Below are 23,537 nucleotides of genomic sequence, written 5' to 3' on the forward strand. Positions count from 1 at the left end.
GCCATCCTGAAATATGTTAATGTTCTGTTTTCTGCATTTGAGACTCATATCATCTGGAAACAATAAAGTTATGCCATTTTCACACAAATTCAGCTGAATAAATACACAACAAAACTGTGATCCCAATACTCAATACCTTCAAACAACAGCATATATGTTAGCCCTATCTGAAAAATAAATAAACATCATTGCTTTTTGACCCTAAGCAAATCTGGTTTTCATGTTATTATTGTTCATGAGCTTCAATTTTGTTACCAAGTTTAATACATGATACTTTGTTAAATGCCTTTCAGGCAAAAGTGAGGACTGCTGATGCAGGAATCATTCCTAATGAAGGGCTTTTGCCCAAAACGTTGATTTTCCTGCTCCTCAGATGCTGCCTGACCTGTTGTGCTTTTCCAGCACCACTCTAATCTTGACAAATGCCTTTCAGGGTCTGTTTACTCAGCAATCAAGCTGACCTCAAGATCATGTTGGTCAGACACATTACTCCTTTAGCAAATTCATACTAACTTTTGTGTCTTATTTACATATTTACATTCTCCAAAATATAAATTAACCTTGTCCAAGAATATTGCCTTCAAGTGCTTCCTCACTGATCTTAGGCTGGACTTCTGTAGTTCCTGAATTTCCTTGTTTGCATTTTTTTAAAAAAAGGAGCATCACATGTAGAATCTTTAATCTACTGTTACAATGCCTTTCTCCAATAAGCATTGCAAGATTATGATCAACACTTCTGAAATTACGGTTAGTTCCATTTGTAAGCTTGGAAGTATCCCAGCCAAATTTCTTGACTTTTCTATTTTGAGGACTGTTGCCTCTTAAATACATCTTCTTGACCTAATGCTTCACCATTTTGGTGCTTGAAAATTGCCGTGAGCACAAACCTGTTTTTTTTGGGAAGGGGAGTCTGCACCACAAGGGCAAAGGGGAATGAGGAGTTCTCCAACCGACAAAGTGTAATAAAAGCATTCATCTTTTTTTTTCAGAATTGTAGTCAGCCTCAAGCATCAGCTGGTTCAGCCACACTCAGTATTTTAAAAATTGCAAGTATTAAAGGGGACAAACAGCTATTGCTGCCTTGGATATTACAAACTTAAAATTTCAGCTGACAACTCCACTGGAGGGCCACAACCCACAATTTGGAAGCCCTGCTCCAATGTCATAACCACCTTCTCACTCACTACAACTGTCTTCCTAATAGAGTTACATAGAGATATACAGTATGGAAACAGACCCTTTAGTGTAACTCTTCCAATGTCAACCAGATATTCTAAATAAATCTAGTCCCATTTGCCAGCATGTGACTCATATCCCTCAAGACCGTTCCTCTTCATATACCCTTCCAGATGCCTTTTAGATGTTGTAATTGTACCAGTCTTCACCACTTCCTCTGGCAGCTCATTCCTTACATGCACCACCTTTTGCGCAAAGAAGTTGCCCTTGAGGTCCCTTTAAAATCTTTCCCCTCTCACCTTAAAACATGTGCCCTTTAGCTTTGGATTCCCCCACCTTGGGGAAAAGAGCATCCCTATTTTCCCTATCCATGCCCCTCATGATTTTATAAACCTCTGTAAGGCTACCCTCATCCTCTTTCTTTAGATAGATGTATATTTTTAAAAATCTCTACAAAACTAGAGATCCAAGAAAGAGTGCAACATTTCCAACAAAGCAATAAGAAAGCACTGACCTAAATTTTTCATTTTTAGAGTTTTCACTTTTGATACAACTATAAGTAAAAATCAGAAATTTATTTGGAAGACTATTGTGTGACTGATAAATACAAAATGCATTACAGACATTAATTCATATTGTTGTAATTATCAACTAAAGAACAAGATTAGGTAAGGAATTTAAACCATTCATTACAGCTAATTTAATTTCAATAACAGTTTAATTTATGCATTTTTATTCCAATCAAGCTTTAAAACCTCTAATGACAAACACATGTATCGGTCTTTCAGCATTTAACAATATTAAGTAAAACACTGCAAAGCAAGTCCACCATAAATTAAGATTTACCATGTCAAAATATTTAATTGCTTTGGCAAGACTTTCATGGTTTAATTGATTTCAGCCTTTCTGCCTTTCACCCCATTGGATGAGGTAGTTTAGTGGAGGAGGAAATCATAAATTTTCATAACTCAAATTTGTACAAAATGTTCCATAGTAAAAAGTTCAATAAAGACAACTCTGTCCTTTATATAAATACATCATTTTTGTTCTTTTAAAAAATGTTAAGCAAATCACATGGTTCAAATAGATCAACAAGGAAGTTAACAACATATTATTAACACAAATATGCAGCTTTTCAATTTGTACATATCACATGGACATGTCATATGTCATGCAAACCAGCAATTACTATCCTTGCAATCCTTGGGGCACAGTTCTCCAGGATTCTGACCCAGTGTTTAAATTCCTCCTCACCTGACATTCCAATCAACCCTAGTGCTACCTGCAAGCATTTGGCGCACATCCCATTAAACCCTTCCTAAAGGTATACCGTCTAAAGGGTTGTCCCTTCACTCTGAGGCTGCCTCCTGAGGTCCTGTTCTCTTCTTCTCGTTCTCCATATGCACACTAACCAGGCCTCTCAGTATTCTGTAATTTTAATTAGACCCCCCTTATCCTTCTAAGCTCCGTCAAGTACAAACCCAGAGTCCTCAACCATGTCTCATACAACAAGCCCTTCATTCCAGGGATCATTCTTGTAAAGCTGCCTCTCAAGCCCCTCCAAGCACATCCTTCCGTAGATGGATCCTGAAACTGCTCTGCTTTGGAGCAGTCTGATCAAAGACTCAGCAGTACAAAGGCTTTCTCAATTAGAAATTGGTCTATGCCTCTATTTTTCCCACCAAAGCTCATAACTTCACACTTTCCTACATTGTATCCCATCTGCTATTTCTTTGTAACCTGCCCAAGTCCTTCTGCAGCTTTCCCGCCTCCTCAATGCTTACCTACCTTGGTGTCATTAGCAACAAAATGCCCGAGTTCCTTTGCCCAGATCCAGGAGACACAGTGGCTAGCACTGCTGCCTCACAGCACTGGGGACCTATGTTCAAATCCAATCCTGTGCAACTGCCTGTATGGAATTTCCGCATTCTCCCAGTGTTTGCATGGGTTTTCACTGGGTGCTCTAGTTTCCTCCCACAGTCCAAAAGATGTGCAGTTTAGGTGGATTGACAATGCTAAGTTATCCAGTAGTATCCAGGATGTGCAGGTTACGTTAATTAGCCAGGGGAAATGAAGGGTCACAGGGATGGAGTGGGTCTGGATTGGCTCCTCTTGAGGATTTTTGTGGATTCGATGGGCCAAATGGCCTGCTTCCAATTAATGTTCAGTTTTTAAAAGATCTAATATGCTAAACTCTTGGAAAAAGTCATTTCAACTTGAAACATTAATTCTGTTTCTCCACAGATGCTGCCAGGTCTGGAGTATTTGCAGTACTTCTTAAATTCATATTTTTATTCTTATGAAAGTACAATATTTAACCTTTCATTTCTCTACATCTGGACCTTATCGCAAAGTGCAAACATTGTTTAAAAACTTACAATACAGGATAGTTAAGCAGAAACTACAGTAAATCAGGTAAGCTAATTTTGCATGACACTAAGCACAGGAGTGAAACAAACACCACTCTAAAAAGATATAAGATATTAAAAATATACAAACAACTGATTTACTCAAAAAAATCTTCTCTACAATCTACTCTTATGAAAATTGACTATTACACATAGACAAAATATCAATTTTGTCATTAAACTAAACTTACTTTAAGCCAACTCTACAAGTGAAATAAATAGCTCAAATGCAAAAATTCTCTTCTGGTTCTAATGATGCGTCATGTCAAATTATATTTAGATAAGTATATACAAACTGCAAAATTTTTCTAAACAATCCCCATTGAACATTAAATACTGTGAATACAAAAATCTCATTAAGTGAATACTCAAACAAAGTGCAAAGACACTAATAGAAAACTAAAAAAAAGCTGTAAATTACTGACATATAACTAAGGGTCTGCATTCAGAGAAAAGTGCACAGAAAATTATACCGCACAATAATATTAAATTAAATAGTTGAATATTTCTTCTATGAACTACCCTCAGCAAACTTGTAAATACAATTATAGTTTTACAAAAGAATGAACCGAGGAAAGCTTCCCCAGAGAATTCATCAAATCAACTGCACTGCAGAGAGGAAATGTCAAGTGCAAGTCACACCATTGACCAAATGAATCGAGAATAAAAATAATGTTGGACTGGTCTTGCCATTTTCAAACAGCTGCCTAAACCTATAAATACAGTTAACTCAACCTAATTTCTTGACAAATCATTAAATTTAGATTGTTAGGTACTACAAAGTGGCTTTACTTATGATCCAGTGGGCCTGTCTATTAACCAAGATGCAGTATAACATGTGAAATCTTTTCTGCACCAACCTTGCCGTCAAATTTGGAATACTCATTAAATGGGTTGTTCAGCTGCTGCGGACACTGTTCAAGACGTATGGAAAGCGTAGATGGTTTTCCAGTATTCATTGGCTTTGCACGGAAGTCCTTCTTTTCAAACAAGGAGCCTAATTCTTCAGCTGAATTTGGAGAGGAAGTATGTTTGGATATATCAGTTATACTACTTATTATTTAATGTTTAATTACACATGGAGTTAAAAGAAATTGTGCACATGTTTAAAAGCATTTGTTCTCTAGTATTCAAGGAAGTGTTGTACATAACTCATGTATTATTGCTTTTAGACACCATGTAAATCAGTAAAACATTTGCTTCCTTGAACGATATTGGCTTAAAGTTGCGCTAGCACAAAGAGTCTTATTAAAATATTCATCTCCACCTGGAACCTGGTTCAGGTTTTTGGGACAGAAATTTTACGCTTATCTCCGATCTAGGCCCTGAAGTTATTAAGGTTTGTGGGCTTGGAAGGCAAGTCCCATGAAATAAACAAGTTAAAAAAAGATGATGTGCAAGACTCATGTTTGTATGTTGTTAAACATGCTGTCAATGCATTAATTAAATATAAATATTCTTTAAAATAGGAAGCTACATGAAAATATTGTTCTTAATTTTGAGTCACTTCAACCAACAATTACTGTGGTGAATTCCTGACATTAATGGAATATCAATTAATTCACAGTTACAGTTACCATTAATTTGATATATAACAAAATAAGTTCAGTCATGGTCCACTTCAAAATTATTCAGTGTACATACATTAGAAAAAGGCAGTTATAATGTGTTTAATCAAAATCTCTTCCCTTCCACTTCAACTTACTTCAGGAAAGAGGTAAGAGGTAAATAATCACAAAATAAAATTTATAATATAGAAAAAGCTGAAATTTATCCTGTTCCATATCAAGCATCAACTATAAGCGATAGATTAAACCATTATTCAATCATCAGCAGCTTCATTTTAAAAGGTGTCACTCACAGATTCACAATTCCCGAAGATGCAACAGGGTGGATGAGCAATTTGAGATAGAGGAAGCAATTCAGGCAAATGCAGTGGCAGTAGGGGACAGTAATAATTAGGAGGAACAGACAATTTCTGCATCTGAAAGTGAAAATCCATAAAGTACCATTTCTTATGCAATGCCAAGGTTTAGGCCATCTGCTTTGAGCTGCAGAGGAACATGCAATGAGACAAGGAGCACCCAAGTTGACATGGTCAATTTGAGTACCAAAACCACGGTTAAGACAAGATGAGGTTCTGATTATGGAGCTGAACAGTTGGGGCTCAATTAAAAAGCAAACCTTCAAAAGTAACATCTGTGGTTTATTAACTGAGCCATATGCAACTTGGCATAAAACAAATAAGATTACAGAGTTTAATGTTTGGCGCAGCGTTTGGTGCAGGAGAAATGAGGGGCGATCTTATTGAAATACAAATATCTTAAGAGGGGACTTGACAGTATGGATGATTTTCCTTGTGAGAGAGCGCAGAACTAGAGGACACAGTTTAAAAATTAAGAATCTCCCATTTAAGACAGAGATGAGGAGAAATGCTTTCTTGGAGGGTCACAAACCTGGAATTCTCTCCTTGTGAAACAGTTGAGGCTGTCAGTGATTTTTCAAAACACCGAAGTATTTAGATTCTTGATTAATAAGGGAATCAAAAGGTACAGGACAGTGGAGTTGTGACCATAATCAGATTAGCCATGAGTGGCAGAGCAAGCTCTATGGGCCAAATGGCTTACACCTGCTTCTAAATCATATATGGTACCCATGTTTGTCTGCACTTTCATAAATCCAAAATAACTGTTGCCAATACTTAAAAAACAAAAATCTGCACAAAACCTTCAAAATCCTTTCATACTCAGAAGTATTCCAAAAATGCTGAATTTAGAATCAAATTAATTTTAGAATTAGTTTTATTGGGAACAATTCCATCTCCACTTGAAGTGGGTGGGGCAAGTGTCGCAAATATTCCAATTTTCCCATTTCAAATCTTACGTATTCTCTCCTGCAATCACATTTTACATTAAACAAAATATAGTATTGTGCTAAGTACCTGGGGAAAACAATTATTTAAAGAGGGAGAACATTAACAAAAGTTAATGAAGATTTATCGTATCTGTGTGATGTGCTGATGTAATTCAACATAATTTAAAACATGGTGAATTTGTAAAGACAGGACCATGTTACAGCTGAAGTGTAAAACAAAGATAAGATCAGTGATTGTTCTTTTGGTGCTAGGTAATATCAGTGGTCCAGATCAGAAAAGTTAATTTAATCAGAAACAAAAACAGAAGTTGCTGGAAAAGTTGAAAATGTCTAGCAGCATTTATGACGCGAAAACAAAGTTAACATTTCGGATCTGATGACCTAGGTTCTGAAGAAGGGACATTAACTTTGGTTTCTCGTCATATATGCTGGCACACCTTCTGAGCTTTTCTAGCAACTTCTGTTTTTGTTTCTGATTTACAGCATCCACAGTTCTTTTCAGTTTTTTTTACTTAAAGTTAACTTAATATTTTATATTAGCAATGGAACAATATTTCCCCCCTTCTACAAAAAATATATAACCTTTTCAAGCTCAAACCCAAACTGTTCACAAGCTTGCTTTGGAACTGCTTTCATTTGTACAGCAATGACCGAGAGGGGAGACACTGAAATCTTGCTTTGCCTCAATAACTAATACATTGCAACAATCAACAGTGCAACGCTTCTGCATTCATGCACTAAGTAAATATCTACATTGTATATTTATATTGAACACTGGGTTGTTGGTATCCCAAACAGAACAGGTTTCTAATTATTTATTAGAAGAAAGTGAGGACTGCAGATGCTGGAGATCTGAATCAAGAGTGTGGTGCTTGCAAAGTACAGCAAGTCAGGCAGCATCTGAGGAGCAAGAGAATCGACGTTTCGGGCACAAGTCCTTCATCAGGAATCAAATTATTTACGCCTTTTGCAAAGATTTTGCAATAATTGAGAAATGTTTATGTTAACCATGTCAACCTAGATTTAAGCTTTAACAGTGACTTCAAATAGATCTAGCCCTTATGTGCTGAGTGTATTTGTCATTAGGTTTTGTTGTAAGAACGCACAATTGGATGTGGTTTCTGAAGTACAATGGTACTGCTCGGACTACTGTTTCTGCAATATTGAAAATCATTTCTGGACAAAGCTTTTTTTAAATGGAACTAAATAATATACTGCTCAAACACCATAGAAAACATGCTTTATTATGCTTTACCTGAGTGTATTGCATTCCTTTCTTTCCACTGAACATTTTTACATTTAATTTGATTTTGTCGTTCTTTTCTTAACCGTTCAAGCCTTTGAGCTGCAAAGAGAAGGGAGAGAAAGAAAAACTAAAAACAAAAAAAAATCATCGTCTAGGGAAGTCAGCAATAAAAGTGCCATAATGAAATACATTTACACATTTTAAATGGGTATTTTATATTGTATTATAACTATGTCAAACGTTCATAAATTTTCAAAGATGACACTGCAGCTATACAAATACCAACAAAATTCTAAAAGTGTTCATGATTAATAATTGAATTTAAAAGACATAAAACATTAATAGAGCTCATAAAGAATTTCAACAGTGCACAGAATATTAGAATGTAAAAACATGTGTGATTAATAAGCCAGTTTGCAGCCATAAATCATTAATAATGTTTCTTCCAGAAATGTTAATGGTTAGTAAATGTCGATTGACTATCGGATTACAACGAATAAAATGACCTGGGATTTTTTAAACTCAAAAGTAATCAAATAAATTTCAAAGTTCACAATTTTGTTTAACAAAATCAGACTAAAATACCAAGGAACTGTGTATCTTGAACAAAGTTAAAAGCAAAGATATACAGCAAATTATGTTGAAATTCTGGGATCATAAAGAGTGCAATTTCAGTACCTAAATGAATCACTAATTAATATTTTTTCTGAGATAGATTTATAGAGAGAAATGTGTCAATAAGCTTCCAATAAATTAGGTGCATTCAGTAGTACACTGAACTGTACTGTTTAATTGGACAGCTTGAGGGTCAAGTATTAAATTAGGTGGTTAACCTTCACATCTAACACAATAGTCAAAAATATGTATCTGAAGTTTGCCATAACTTTTTCAAAAAACATTTGTTTGAAAGATGTCACTTCAGCAAATTTCATGCAGTTGGGATGTTAAATGGAATTTCACCAATTACAGAATAGTACTAAATGTCGACAGAAAATTTCACAGTCTCAATATTTCAGTACATCCTATGTCATGTGGGTAAAAGATGTACAAATATATGATTTGCCACAGAATATTATTGAATGTATGCAAGCAGGGAGTGGAAAAGCCAGTTAAAGAAATTCCTTGCTATTCAAGAATGTCAAAACCTTGCAAGAAATTAATTGCATCAGTCATTTCTTTTTACTGATTCCTTGTGATCAGTCTCTCTATTTAAACACTAATGACTTTCAATTCAGTTATACAAAAATGTCAGTATTTTTCTTATTTTAAATCTTTACTCTGAACATGTTCTCCAAAAGATTGATCCTGTAATAATAAACAGCATCATTTGCCATTTCATAGACTTTTATTTTTAAAAAAACTCAATTTAAAATAATTTTCACATACAAAAATGAAACAAAAAAAAAATGCTCAGGGTTTATGGAGATAACTCATCAATAGATTACTCTATAAACTAGTAACACTCCTTACTCACCCAAGATGTATTTAGGTTTTACCTGTGTTTGATCGTCTCCGAATACCAAAATCCCAACTTGAGGTAATGTCAACCGATTGCGAGTAGTCATAACCCTGAGTCTCAGCATTCCCTTCCCCCTGTACATTTGTCCTGATGCTGCTAGATATAGGAGCATACAATTTCTCCAGGTCAACATCGTGGTCAATAAGAACCATCTCACACATTCCTGTGTCATCACTCGTAACATGTGACTGACGAATGTGGGCCAGGATAATAGCAGGGTTGTCTAAAAAGGCCATGCTTTTGATGAAGCAGCTTCTTTGAAAATTATTTCCTCTTTTCCATGTTACATCCTGAATGCTGAGCTGAAAATAAAACATTCAAAATCAATATAATAAATTCACAAAGCATAAAACAAAAGCTGTCATAAAAATTAATTTTCCCCATTTAAACTGATAATCAGGTTGACACTTCCTCCAAATACAATTTAAAATTTCAATCGTAAAATATTCAACAAATTTTACACAATAGATCTTTGCAGGTATTCACTACACTGCATATTTTAATGCTATTAACTTTAAACATCATAAAATTTATACAAGTTTTGAGATAAAGTTGCAGGGACTTGCAATTTATGAAAGACACAAACCAATTTATACATCACAAAATAAGTTCGAGTACTGCCATCATGCCCTAATATGAAAAAAGCAGGTTTATGCGCATGGAATCAAAATATGTCATTCGCCCTAAATGGTCTTTGTGATGTTATATGCTACACAATACTCCAACCACACCAGCAAACTTTTTCCACCTTATTCAATATGCCTTCGCCCTCATGTACACTTTAATTCTCCTATTAATTGTGTCCACACTATCTGATTCAGCCACAACACAAAGCAATACTTCATTCCAAATGCAATATGCTTCATTACAAAGAAAGAAAAGCAAAGTGTATAGTTTCTGACCTTCAGAATGCACAAATTCAACTTGAGGAACTGGATAGTACAACGAACATCTCTCTCCCACAACTGCTGGAACTATATTGAGTGAAATTCAACTTTGAGCCAGGGTGGATGAGTTGCCCCTAATGCATTCCATCTAAGCTTGCTTTCCAACAAGAGTACTAGAAAGAAACTTCAGGTACATCTTACAGCCAATTCACTTTTACCCGCTTTAAACTCCCCTTGATAGACCATTTCACCTTATGTTTCAATTCAACTCAAAGACAAACTAAACAAAATTGTACTCTGGAAGCAAACAAAACGGACTGACATTCATCTGAATCAGAACAGTTTCTCACATTCACAGTAAGTCATTGATAGGGCTGAGTTACTTCCTTCCCTTGACTTGGAGAACAACTGTCAAGTGTTAAAAGTGGCCCCATGAGGTACAAAATAAACTCACTTGACAGATAATGAAACTTCCCGTTTTGAGATCAAGTATCACAGCTACAAAAAGAAAGAAAAGTTAGCTCCTAATGTCAAATCCTACCTTCCACAAGGCCACAAGAAATAGGAACAGGAAAAAGGCCATTCACCTCAAGTCTGCTCTGCCATTCCAAAGGACCATGGCTGATTCAACTTTCCTCATGCCCACTTGCCTGTTTCCCCATTTACTTGATTCCTCTACTGATTAACAATCTATCTCGGCCTTAAATGTGCACAATAACTCTACCCCTACAGCTCTCTGTGGCAAGGAGTTCCAAACATTCTCAAACCTCAGAAGAAATTGTTCTTAATCCTAGGCTTTATTCTGAAACTATGCCCTCTAATCATAGACCCTCCCACAAGAGGAAACATCCTCTCAGCAGTTTTCTTGTTAAGACCTTAGTAATACAATGTTTCAATGTGATCACCCTTCATTCTTTTAAACTCCAATGAGTACAGTGCCAACCTATTGAACCTTCAAACAAAAGACAATCCCTCCAAAATCAGGAATCAACCAAGCAAACCTTCTCTGAACTGCCTCCAATTAAAATATATCTTTATTTAAATAACAATACCAAAATTGTTCACGATACTCCAGATATGGTCTCACCAGTTTCTTATACAGGTGCAGTAAGATTTCCTCACTCTTACACTCTTTGAAATAAGGGCCAACATTCCATTAGCCTTTCTGATTACTTGCAACACCAGCTTTCTGTGTTTCATGTTCAAGTACAACCAAGTCCTTTTATATTGCAGTTTTTTTCCATTTAAATATTACTGTCCTTTTGTTCCCTCTTCCAAAATGAATACCTTCACATTTTCCCACATGATTTTCTATTTACCAACTTTTTGCCAAATTACTTATCAATCCCCCTCTCTAAACTTTTTGTATCCCTCTCACAACCTGCCTTTCCACCTACTTGTGCATCATTTGGAAACTTGGCTACAGTACATTCACTTCCTTCCTCCAAGTTATGAATAATTATTGCAAACAGTTGTGGTCTCCACGCTGATACCTGGGGAACTCCACTGGTCATTGGTCACCAACCTGAAAAGGATCCCCTTTTCCTCACTCACTGTTTCATGCCCATTAGCCATTCTCTATCCAAGCCAATATACTACCTCTAACACCAAGGTACCTTGTTGGACACCTTCTGGATGCCTGAATACAACATATCTACTGACTTCCCTCAATCCACTCAGATTAAGACCTCCTCGAAGTTTTAATGTTTGAACACTGAAGAATTCTCAAATCAAGAAGAAAATGCTCATATGCCATTTTCTGATAGGACAGTGAGAAAAATGTCAATTCAGCTTTATGGGACAACACCAAAAATTTATTGTTACCACAATATCTACCAGCCCATCAAAGAAAGACAGTTTCATCTGAGTATCAGAGTCAAGAGTATGGTACTGACAAAGCACAGCAGGTCAGGCATCATCTGAGGAACAGGAGAATTGATGTTTGGGTCATAAGCCCTTCATCAGGAAGGAAGCTTGTTGGCCGGGGGAGCTGAAAGATAATTAGGAGGGGGGATGTGACTGGGGGTGGGGGGATGGGGGGAGGTGGCTGAGAATGCAATATGTAGATGAAAGTGGGAGGAGAAGGTGATACATCTGAGGGGTGGGGTGGAGCAGAAGAAAGCAGGGAAAGACAATGGACAGGTCAAGAGGGCGATGCCAAGTTGGAGGCTTGGGACTGGGATCAGGTGGAAGGAGGGGAAAATGAGGAAACTGGTGAAATCCACATTAATCCTGAGTGGTTGCAGAGTCCCAAAACAGAAGATGAGGGGTTCTTCCTCCAGGTGTTAGCGATGGAGGCGGCCAAGGACCTGCATATCCTTGGAGTGTGAGGGGGAGTTGAATTATTCAGCCACGGCTCTTGATCTGTCTATCGTCTTTCCCATCTATCCGCTCCACTCTCCTCTCCATCCTATCACATTCTCCCCCACCTTCATCTACCTATTGTATTCTTAGCCATCTTCCCCCCCCAGCCACACCCCTCTCCTATTTATCTCTCAGCCTGCCAGCCTACAACCCTCAATCCTCATGAAGCGCTTATGCCCGAAACGTCAATTTCCCCGCTCCTCGGATGCTGCCAGATCTGCTGTGCTTTTCTCGCATCTATCTCTCGATTCTGATCTTAGCATCTGCAGCCCTCACTTTCTTACTGAGTATCACCATAGTATAACCTAAATGAAAAGGGTTGGAGAAGTTCCATTCATATTAGCAACCCAAGGTGACAAGCTCATTATGGCAGAACGTTGAATAAGGGAGGATGCAATGGCCAACTGTCAGCTGACAAAGTCTACCATTCTTAACTTTTTTTGTCAACTTTAATGTTGGAAAATCTGCAAGTCACATTCAGGTCAAAATAGATATTCATTTGAAAGTTAACCCAGACATAGCACAAGAGCAAATTCAAAATTTTCTATACAGCTGCAGAAGACTTGCAAGATGTATTTTTGGTCAAGCACATTTTGAAAGTATGTTTTCATTCTAGTCCATTTCCCCTCTCTGGATATCAGAAGGAAGTCAGAGCTCTTAAAAGAAAAAAATCTCAATGCAAAACCAATGTGAAACTAAATTAATACAATTCTATTTATAGCACACAGCACACTTAAGATTTCCTTTCCTTCCGTTGCCAGAAAGCAAAAAAGCTCATTCATTACAGTACTAAGAACAGAACTCCAGTGACACAGAATTGTACCATGCAGCAGTTAAAAATACTCAGTATTGTAAATGTACTAAGTAACAAATTCACACTGTGCACAAAGTACATAGTTTGAATAGTGTTCCATCCAAGAATTTTAGAAACTCTAAAAATTTTAGACCTCCACTCCTACCAGGTCTATTTAGGCAAAATCAGGTGAGAAAGTAAAGAAAGAAATTTGACATACAGGGGTTATGATAGAGAGACCTGGGGTTCAGGCACATAACTCTGAAATGTGCATCACACGTAGACAGGGTGGTTAAGAAAGTATTCAGCACGCTTTCCTTCATTGCTCAGACCTTTGAGCACTGAAATTGGAATGCCATGTTGAGGTTGGACAGGATATCAGTGCAGCTTCTTCTGGAGTACTGTGTACAGTTCTGGTCGCCTCGCTTTAGGAAGGATATTATTAAATTGGAGTGGGTTCAGAAAAGATTTAATCGGGATGTTGCCAGGAATGGAGGGCGAGTTATAAAAATAGCTTGGGACTTTTTTGACTTGAGCGCAGAAGGTTGAGGGGTGACTTTGTAGGGATTTATAAAAACACGAGGGGCATAAATAAAGTGAGTCGCCAAGGGTCTTTTCCCTAGGATAGGGGGTTCAAAACTATTGGGCATATTTTTAAAATAAGAGCAAGAGAGTGGTTCATGTGTGGAATGAACTGCCAGAGAAAATGGTGGATGCAGGTTACAATATTTAAAAGACATTTGGGCAAGTACATGAATAGGAAAGGTTTGGAGGGATATGGGCCAAACAAAGGCAAGTGGGACTATTTAGCTAGGAAACATGGTCAGCAAAGACTTGTTGAACATAGTTGGTGTGGACTAGTTGCATTGAATGGTCTGCTTCCATGCTGTATGACTTTATAACAGCAATAATATGTTTTTCCATATTTAAAGCCAATTCGTATACAATAAACCTATGAGCCGTACAAGGTTAGTAAAAATTTTTCTTTGCAGTGATTCAATTTTACAATTACAGCCCAGCTAATAGCTCATGAGAAATTAAAAGAAAATTACTGCACTCTATTGCTGCACAATTTCTACCAATCTCCTCCGAAGGTACTTATTCTTTTGGGGTAGAATTATTCGTTAAACTAAATTTCAATACCTTCCCATGCTATAATTCTACTGTAAGCTTGGAATTTAAGTGTCAGCAAGTCATTCAATGATGATTGCCACCCAAGACAGGTACAATTTCTATGATCTAGAATGGCAGTTTCTACTAAGTGTGACAATACTGATTTGTGCGCCTCTGGTCCAATTATGGTCAATTTAGCCTCGTTTCATTAGATGCCAACATGCACACGTCTCAGCAAACTTCACTATATAATATCAGAAGTGGGAGCAAGTGTTTGATTTATCCTTCTCAACCAAAGGTGCATAGATAACCAACTAGAACTCTCTCTTTCTCAACTGATAGAAAAAAAGAGAGAAAGAATGCACATTAAGCAACCTTTCCAATCACGAACCCTGTATTCAATAATTAAGTTTTCATATGGAAATATATTAGTAAATATTGTTTTATGATGTAACTCTGAAAAAGGATAATAGACAGACAAATCTAAAGTAATTGTCAAATTATACTCGTACCACTCTTTAACTATGAAAGTTGCACTGAACAACTTAAAATCTAAGTGGTTATGACTTTATTTCTATCTATTAAGGGTTAAAACAAATTTACATTCATTTAGTCTCTATATAAAAAAGAAATTACAAGGTTCAGACTCAGTCAACTGAATGGGTACCAAGCAGAGACAAAGACAAATACAAATTACAAATTGAAGCTGCATCAAAGCGATGGGTTTTAAAAAGTGGTGATGAAGTGGAAAGTTGGATTTGAGGCAACATTGCAGAAGATGGGAAATTTGATAGTTGAAGGCACAGGAAGGATAAATACAAAACATTGTCTTCATCGAACAGATTTACCAATAAACAACAGTATGCCCTTGAAACAGGGCCAGACTGGTGACAGGTGGATGCATGGTTTTGCAGACTACACTATCTGCCAATTCAGTCCCAAGAGCAATACTACTTAGTTGAAAACTAAATTAAAAAGGTTTTATTTAAAATGCTGGAGTTTTCATGGCACTTTTAGTAATATAATTATAAGTTCTAGATTCTTCCAGATCTTTCAAATTCAAAGCTTTTCAAGCAGTTAAGAACAACTTTTGAGACCAAAGGAATGGGACATGAATTTAAAGTTGTCAGTAAAAGATCAAAAAGAATTGAGAGAAAAGTTCTTCACATACAGGAATGGTAAGAACTGGAAACTATAAATGATGGAGCCAAGTAGTACTGACATCAGCAAAGGCATGCCATTTGAACAAGAGATAAATGAAGTTCTAATATATTTCAATCAGGAAGGGATACGAAAGAATAAAGTGCATTTGAAAATCTTTCAAGATTTAGTACCATTGACTTAGAAGTTTCATTTTTAGGATCGATTTGTCTTATGTAAGAGTACAGAGCTCCCTTGATTAAGGCCTTCAGAAATAACAACGGGAAATAATGGAATTACAGAGTTTGTCAAACGTGTCAAAAACCAGTTAATGCTTTGGTTAAAAGATCCTTCTACCAAAGTGGGAACTGGAAGCTCTTTAAATGAGCTAAGCAAATTGATGGCAGAGATTATCTAACTGAGAAAAGTAGAAGACAGTGGAATCAAAGCGAAGCAAACAAAATTTATAACATTCAGCAGGCTCACCACAACATAAAAGAGAAAATACAATACTCGTAAGTGGAAACAGATACAGATAATTCTCCTATAATGTAGTAGTTATGTTCCTGTGCAATACCATTATTGGAAATCGCCTCACAGCACCAGGGTCCCAGGTTCAATTCCAACCTTGGATGACTGTCCATGTGGAGTTTGCGCATTCTCCCAGGCGCATTAGTCAGAGGAAATGGGTCTGGGTGCGTTACTCTTCAGAGAGTTGGTGCGGATTTGTTGGGCCGAATGGCCTGTTTCCACACTGTAGGGAATCTAATCTAATCTAGATAATGGAGTCTATGAGGAAAACAGGGTTGGGGTGAATCGCAAAAAATATCAACAAAAATCAAAACAAAAATAATAGCCTAACACAAGCAATAGTACAGTCCAAGTAAATCTTTAAATCATAAATTTACTGTATTTCATTAAAATATAACACGAACATCACTGAACATAGCACTGTACTTTTCTCAAAGCTCTTCACCAGAAAGCTCACAAGTCAACTGACATGTGATGCCGACGCGGAAGTACAGTCCTCCTCAAGACTTTCCCACGGTTTGAAATAATGTTTTTTCTCAATGTAGACCTCAATTCCCAGTTTCAAGCGAAGTTTCAAGGCTCGCAGAACTGATTGCATTCCCACTGAACTTGCACTTTGCAGACAGAGGACACTGAGGCTGCGATTTGCTGTTCAGGTAAGTGCCAGGGATGGAATCGCAGAACAACAAACAGGAGTTCACTTTATATTTAAGAAGTTCGCAATTCACTAATCAAGTTAAACCAATTTTTTTTTTAAAAAGGACTTTTTCCCCACTCACTATGGAGAGCCAGCTCAGAGTCAGTCCCCAGAACTGAGGCGATTCAAAGTCTCCAGTTAATTCATGTTACAGCCAAATCACATTTAACAAACACTCATTATAGGAAAACTACCTGTAGATGGCATCGCGGCAACAACTCAATGTAAATACGGAAAGCGACAAGGATGGTGGAGGAGCAGGAACACAGAAGCTGGGAGTCAGGATTCAGATTTCAAAGCAGCAGCTTTATGGCCAATGAATAAAGTATAGACATAATGGCAGCAAAAAAAAGGAGCCATATTAGAGTTACTGAGATAAGAATAGATAACAACTCAGCTAATTTGCAGAGGACAGGTTCAGAAAAATCACAGAATTTCTACAATGTGGAAACAGGTCATTTGGCCCAATATGTCCACACCGATTGTCCAAAGAAGATCCCACTGGACCCATTCCCCTACCCTACTACTTTACATTTTCCCTGACGAATGTATGTGCACATCCCTGAACACTACGGGCAATTCAGCATGGCTAATTCACCTAACCTGCACATCTTTGACTGTGGGAAGAAACCAGAGCACCTGGAGGAAACCCATGCAGACACAGGGAGAATATGCAAACTCCACAGAGACAGTCGCCAGAGGCTGGAATCAAACCCAGCAGTGAAACAGCAGTGTTAACCACTGAGACACCCTGCCATTGGGAAAGGGAATCAGGAAAGAGAAGGGCTCAGTGTGCATCAAAAAATTGCAAGAATTCCTCGTCCTTACTGCCTAAAGAGCAAAGCAAAAATTTCATATTAAAATCATACAAAAGAGTAATGATAACATGCAATTAGCAAGTTTTGGGAAGATTTGTAGCTCAGGTTCAGGTTCTGGATATAGGTGCGCTCGCTGAGCTGGAAGGTTCGTTTTCCGACGTTTCTTCCCCATACGAGGTAACATCTTCAGTGAGCTTCCGGACGAATTGCATTTCCTGCTTTATATTTATGTTTGGGTTTCCTTGGGTTGGTGATGTCATTTCCCGTTCTTTTTCTCAGGGGTGGTAAATGAGGTCCAAGTCAAAGTATTTGTTGATAGCATTCCAACTGGAATACTATGCTTCTCGGAATTCTTGTGCGTGCCTCTGTTTGGCTTGTCCTAGGATGGATGTGTTGTCTCAGTCAAAGTGTTGCCCTTCCTTTTCTGTATGTAAGAATACGAGTGAGAGTGGGTCACGTCGTTATGTGGGTATTGATGTTCATATATCCTGGTGGCTAGTTTTCTGCCTGTTTGCCCAATGTAGTATTTGTTACAGTTCTTGCACTGTATTTTGTAAAGGACATTAGTTTTGCTTGTTGTCTGTATTGGGTCTTTTAAGTTCATTAGCTGCTGTTTTAGTGTGTTGGTGGGTTTGTGGGCTACCACGATGACAAGGGGTCTGAGTAGTCTGGCAGTCATTTCAGAGATGTCTTTGTGTAGGGGAGAGTGACTAGGGTTTCTAGATGTGTTTTGTCTACTTGTTTGGGTTTGTTGCTGAAAAATCAGCAAACTGCGTTCATTGGGTACCCGTTCTTTTTGAATACACTGGTATAGGTGATTTTTCTCTGTGCCGCACGGTATGGTGGCTCGTTGAAATAATGCTCTGATGCAGCTTCGTTTGTGAATGTTGGGATGATCATTTTTGTAGTTCAATATTTGGTCTGTATGTATTGTTTTCCTGTAGATGCTGGCTTGAAGTTCCCCATTGGCTGTTCGCTCTACTGTGACATCTATGAATGGCAGTTTGTTGTTGTTTGCCTCCTCTTCAGTGAATTTTATGCCAGTAAGGGTATTATTGATGGTCTTGAAGGTTTCTTCTAATTTGTTTCGTTTAGTGATGACAAAGGTGTCATCCACATAGCGGATGCAGAGTTTGGGTTGGATGGTTGATAGAGCTATTTGTTTGAGCCTCTGCACTACTGTCTCTGCTAAGAATCCTGATATAGGCGATCCTATGGGTGTAGGCTTGACTGCAAGTTTTGTTGTTGAATCTGCATCAGAACATTATTTCAATGAGCCAACACACACTGCAGCACAGAGGAACTATGCAGAACAAAGGAAAATCACCCATACAGTGTGTTCACAAAAATAGGTACTCAATGAACAAAGTCCGCTGATTTGGCAGGAACAAATCCGAACAAGCAGTCAAAATGCATCCAGAAACCCTAGCCACTCTCCCCTACATCAAAGACATCTTGGAAATGACTGCCAGACTACTCAGACCCCTTGGCATCATGGCAGCCCACAAACCCACTAACACACTAAATCAGCAGCTAACGAATTTGAAAGACCCTATACAGACAAGCAAAACTAATGTCATTTACAAAATACCATGCAAGAACTGTAACAAATACTACATTGGACAAACAGGCAGAAAACTAGCCACCAGGATGCATGAACATCAACTACCCACAAACGACATGACCCACTCTCACTAGTATCCTTACACACAGATAAGGAAGGACACCATTTCAACTGGGACAACACAAATATCCTAGGACAAGCCAAACAGAGACATGCACAAGAATTCCAAGAAGCATGGCATTCCAACTGGAACTCTATCAACAAATATTGACTTGGATTCCATTTACCACCTCCTGAGAAAAAGAACGGAAAATGACATCACCAACCCAGGGAAACAGAAACATATGAATAGAAAGCAGGAACCACCAGCAGTACTTCCATCCGAGGCTCACTGAAGATGTTACCTCGTTTGGTGATGAAATGTCTGAAAATGAACCTTCCAGCTCAACAAGCAAACCTACGTCCATAATTTCACCTTAGGTACAACGTAGACCATGATTTGAAGAGACAGAACAACAGCACTTTTGCGATGCCACATGATGGAAGGACAATTGTATGAAAAGTAGAATACTGTCATAGAAACATTAATTATCATGGCTTGGATCGATTTGGATCCAAAATTCATTTCATCCAATGCAGAATGAATTCAAGGTAAGCACTGTGAACAGGTTTGTGTTATAACAAAGGTAGCCCCTTTTTTTTTAAACCTAAAAGCTGTTCCTTAGCTCTGTCCTTGATTTTTTTGGGCCAGACTCCAATCAGTCTAGAATGGTGCAGAGACGATAAGGATTTTGAGAGCCCTTTTGTTTATATGTAAACAGATGAGACTTCAGGCCAAAGTGGTCAAGCTTCAGAAGTGACCTGTATAATGAAAGGGGAGTGGTCAGCTCGCTAACTAGCTGAGCAGTTTTCGTTCAGTCCTGAACTGGGAAGTTCAACAGTGAGCTGTGTGGAAACTCACTCTTTGCTGCCCTTCAACTTCAGCCTGTAAGCATTTATACTGGGTTTTAAAGGTAGTTTGCTTATTGGGAATGCTGTGTGTATTCAGAACAGCATAATTAAGTCTAATTGGATAGGCTGAGTTCTGTCAGAGTTCTTTATTCTGTTGAGTTTCATAGTATAATTTTGTGATTTTTTTTGTCTATTTTGAAATGTAGTAGTCAACCTAGCTATCTTACTCTGGGTAATTTTCACTGTACACTTAGCGAAACAAATTGCAAAATTAGATCTAGGGCTGCCTGCTTAAGAATGTTTTGAGTGGTCCAGCCTAGTCCATAACAGTGTATACAGTGTTTTAAAAAGTCTGGTTATTAAATAAATAAAATTAGAAACTAATTTATGTTTGTTTAATGGAGTTCTTTTTTATTTGATCACTGGGCAAAACATCAACTTGCATTGGTTAGTTGACTTAAGACAATGCAATTCAATTCTGTAACAGCATAAAGTTGGGTGGGAGGGAGTGTGTAGATTCCGCGGTCACCGTAATGCTTGCACGTACAGAGAACATTATATAATTGGCTACGCTGCTGGTTCTGTTGCTGGTGAATGCTGGACACACATTTGTCTAGAAATGCAAGAGCATCCATAGCATCTGTCTGAGGACAGCATATCTGCTCAAACAGCAAATGCCTTCTTTTATGCTCATAGTTTGAAAGAATCTATAAAAAGCATGATTCGTACAGCTCTCCTTCAACTGGAGGATGATATGTACTCAAATTGGTGGTGAGGGTCTTCAGTTGACTAACAATGCCAACTGTCAATTTGTAGATCCTTGAGCATATGGGGTAGGACAAGCCACAAGGTAGTGGGATCTGAAGTGCAGTATTTGCATTCTTTCTTTTCTTTGTCACTATACTGCTTTATCATCAAGGCACTTAAAGTCTAAACGCAATGCAGCCTGACAGACAGGTTTTACCATTTTGAAGTATTTGAAGACAAATTTTTAATTTGTAAGGAAGTCAAGGGTTATGGGAAAATGGAGTTGAGAATCATCAGATCTGCCATGATGTGGAGAAGACTCTATGGGTTGGAGGAGCTATTTCTGATCCAATCTCTTATGGTGTCATGATTGAGAAGAATTTGCTAACAGTCGTCATCATTGTCAATGCTACCATACTTAAAGGGAAACTTCACGATGTTTTTATATGTTTGCCTTTTTCCTCCCCGGCATGCTGAGAATTGAGAAATCAGAACCTGTCTGGAGTGAGACCTTTCAGCTAACTCGGTGCAGTGTCAAGTCCATAATAATATTTTTGTCTGAATGCATATTGATCTGTTTCAAGGAGGCCATCAGCTTTTGTCCAAGCAGGAGAAAAAAATACCCACTCACTCAAGATCGGCGTGAACATTCAAGATGTGTAATTAAAGTACCATAAATCTCAATTCGCTGCTATAAAATTATAACATTTTTTCAACTATTCCAGTTCATAACACCAACTCACAATACTTCATAGCTGCAAAATAATCTGAATTTTTCCAATTCTTCATTGGAATTGCAGCTTTCCTGTCAACTTATTTCAACAGCAATTTCACCATCAACACCTATAATGGTGAGAACATTTGTAAATCTGCCCTGTTACAAAGAGGGTATCGGAAAGGCCAAGTCACCATAGTCCTATCGAACCACTATGAAAAGTTTATAGAGGCATTCATAGAATGTGATAAAATTAACGGCAGAATACAGTACTTAGAAATGATAGCTGAAACATACTTGCTTCCTCTGCTTTGTACCCTAACCTTCCATTGCTTTGGACATTGCCATGGAAAACCAATTGGTCCAGAACAGCTTGTAAAAACTTTGAAATCCTTACCTAATGCATTAAGTAAACATTATTGACAAATTCAAGTTACATACATACTTAGTACATACGGTATGGCAACCTACTAATCAATAATACAAACCAATAATTCAGATTCTACAAAATGGAACTGCATTTCAATATCTATGCAAAAATTACTGTGAAGATGCTGTAATATAGAAGAAAATTATATATTCATATTTGTTTTCTTTGAAGGGTTCTGACAGATTGCAATGTTACTTAAATGCTGCATATGTAATTTCCTTACTGCTTATTATGTTGACAAGTATTACCATTAAAATTTATAATTTAGATTTACTAAAAGGAATACAGCTAAACTACTGTTATCACAACCCTCCAGATAACAAGCTACACCTATGGGTAAAGTGTCCATGTGAATTAGGTCAACAAGACATTACTGACAAAGTGAAGCAATTTTGCCAACGATTTTTCATTATGTTGGCTTATTTCATTCTGTTACCCTAGTACATTAGAACTTTTTTAAAAAAAGCTTTGTGCACAGAGGGATGTCCCAGCTCATTCCAATTTATTTACCACTTAATCAGTGGTCATCACAGAATAAAGTGTCAAAGGGGAAACCAGGCTATTAAAGTTGGTTCAAACATGGACATTTTATTTGTTCAGATAGATATTTGCCTTCCTGACCACTCTACCCACCTGTGCAGCAACCTTCAGGGTAAAATGGACCTACACTCCCAGATCTCACTGTCCATCAACTTTTCCCATAGCTCTTCCGTTCATTGTATAATTCGCTCTAGAATTAGTTTTGCCTAAATGCATCACCTCACATTTGTCTGGATTGAAAACCACCTGCCAATTTTCCGCCCAACTCGCCAGTCTATTTATATCCTCCAGTATTCTCTGACAATCCCTTATGCTTTCTGCTGATCCACCAATCTGCGTGTCATCTGCAAACTTGCTGGTATACCAATAGTGCCCTTTTCCAGATCATTTATGTATATTACAAACAACAGTGGCCCCAACACTGACCCTTGTGGAAGTCCACTGATCACCTTTCTCCATTTCAAGGAACTCCCTTCAACTACTACTGACTCCTGTTGCTCAACCAGTTCTTTATCCATCTAGCTAGAACACCCTGCATACCATGTGACTTCACTTTCTCCATTAGCCCACCATGGGGAACCTGATCAAACATCTTACTGAAGTCCATGCTTACGACATCAACAGCCCTTCTTTCATCTGTCAAATTGGTCACTTCCTCGAAGAATTCTATATAAAGTTGGTAAGGCACGATCTCCCCCGCACAAAACCATGTTGCCTATCACTGATAAGCCCATTCTTTTGTAAATATAAATAGATCCCATCCATCAGTACCCTCTCCAGCAATTTCCCCACTATTTACATCAGGCTCACTGGTCTGTAGTTACCCAGGATATCCCTATTACCCTTCTTGTACAGGAGGACAACATAAGCAACCTTCCAGTCCTCCGGCACCTCACCTGCATTTATGGATGCCACAAAGATATCTGCCAGGACCCCAGGTATTTCCTCTCTCACTTCCTTCAACAACCTGGGATAGATCCCATCTGGTCCTGAGGATTTGTCCACCTGAATAACCTCTAGCCTA

At 37.8% G+C, this 23,537-nt stretch overlaps 1 protein-coding gene across 4 annotated transcripts in view; it reads right to left on the reverse strand.

The window, feature by feature from the left end:
• mapkap1 (MAPK associated protein 1) overlaps positions 1–23,537 on the reverse strand; it is a 332,586-nt gene that overhangs the window by 271,405 nt on the left and 37,644 nt on the right. For 3 of the 4 annotated variants that reach the window (XM_060841422.1, XM_060841423.1, XM_060841421.1), the window contains 3 exons: positions 9,201–9,525; positions 7,714–7,803; positions 4,445–4,593 (listed from right to left, as the gene is read on the reverse strand). In XM_060841422.1, the coding sequence (XP_060697405.1) occupies positions 4,445–4,593; positions 7,714–7,803; positions 9,201–9,525 (564 nt within the window). Of the gene's footprint in view, positions 1–4,444; positions 4,594–7,713; positions 7,804–9,178; positions 9,526–23,537 lie in introns of those variants that run through there. The other variant, XM_060841424.1, reaches the window with a different exon arrangement.

This window comes from Hemiscyllium ocellatum, chromosome 21 (genome assembly GCF_020745735.1).
Source record: "Hemiscyllium ocellatum isolate sHemOce1 chromosome 21, sHemOce1.pat.X.cur, whole genome shotgun sequence".
NCBI classification, from domain to species: Eukaryota; Metazoa; Chordata; class Chondrichthyes; order Orectolobiformes; family Hemiscylliidae; genus Hemiscyllium; species Hemiscyllium ocellatum.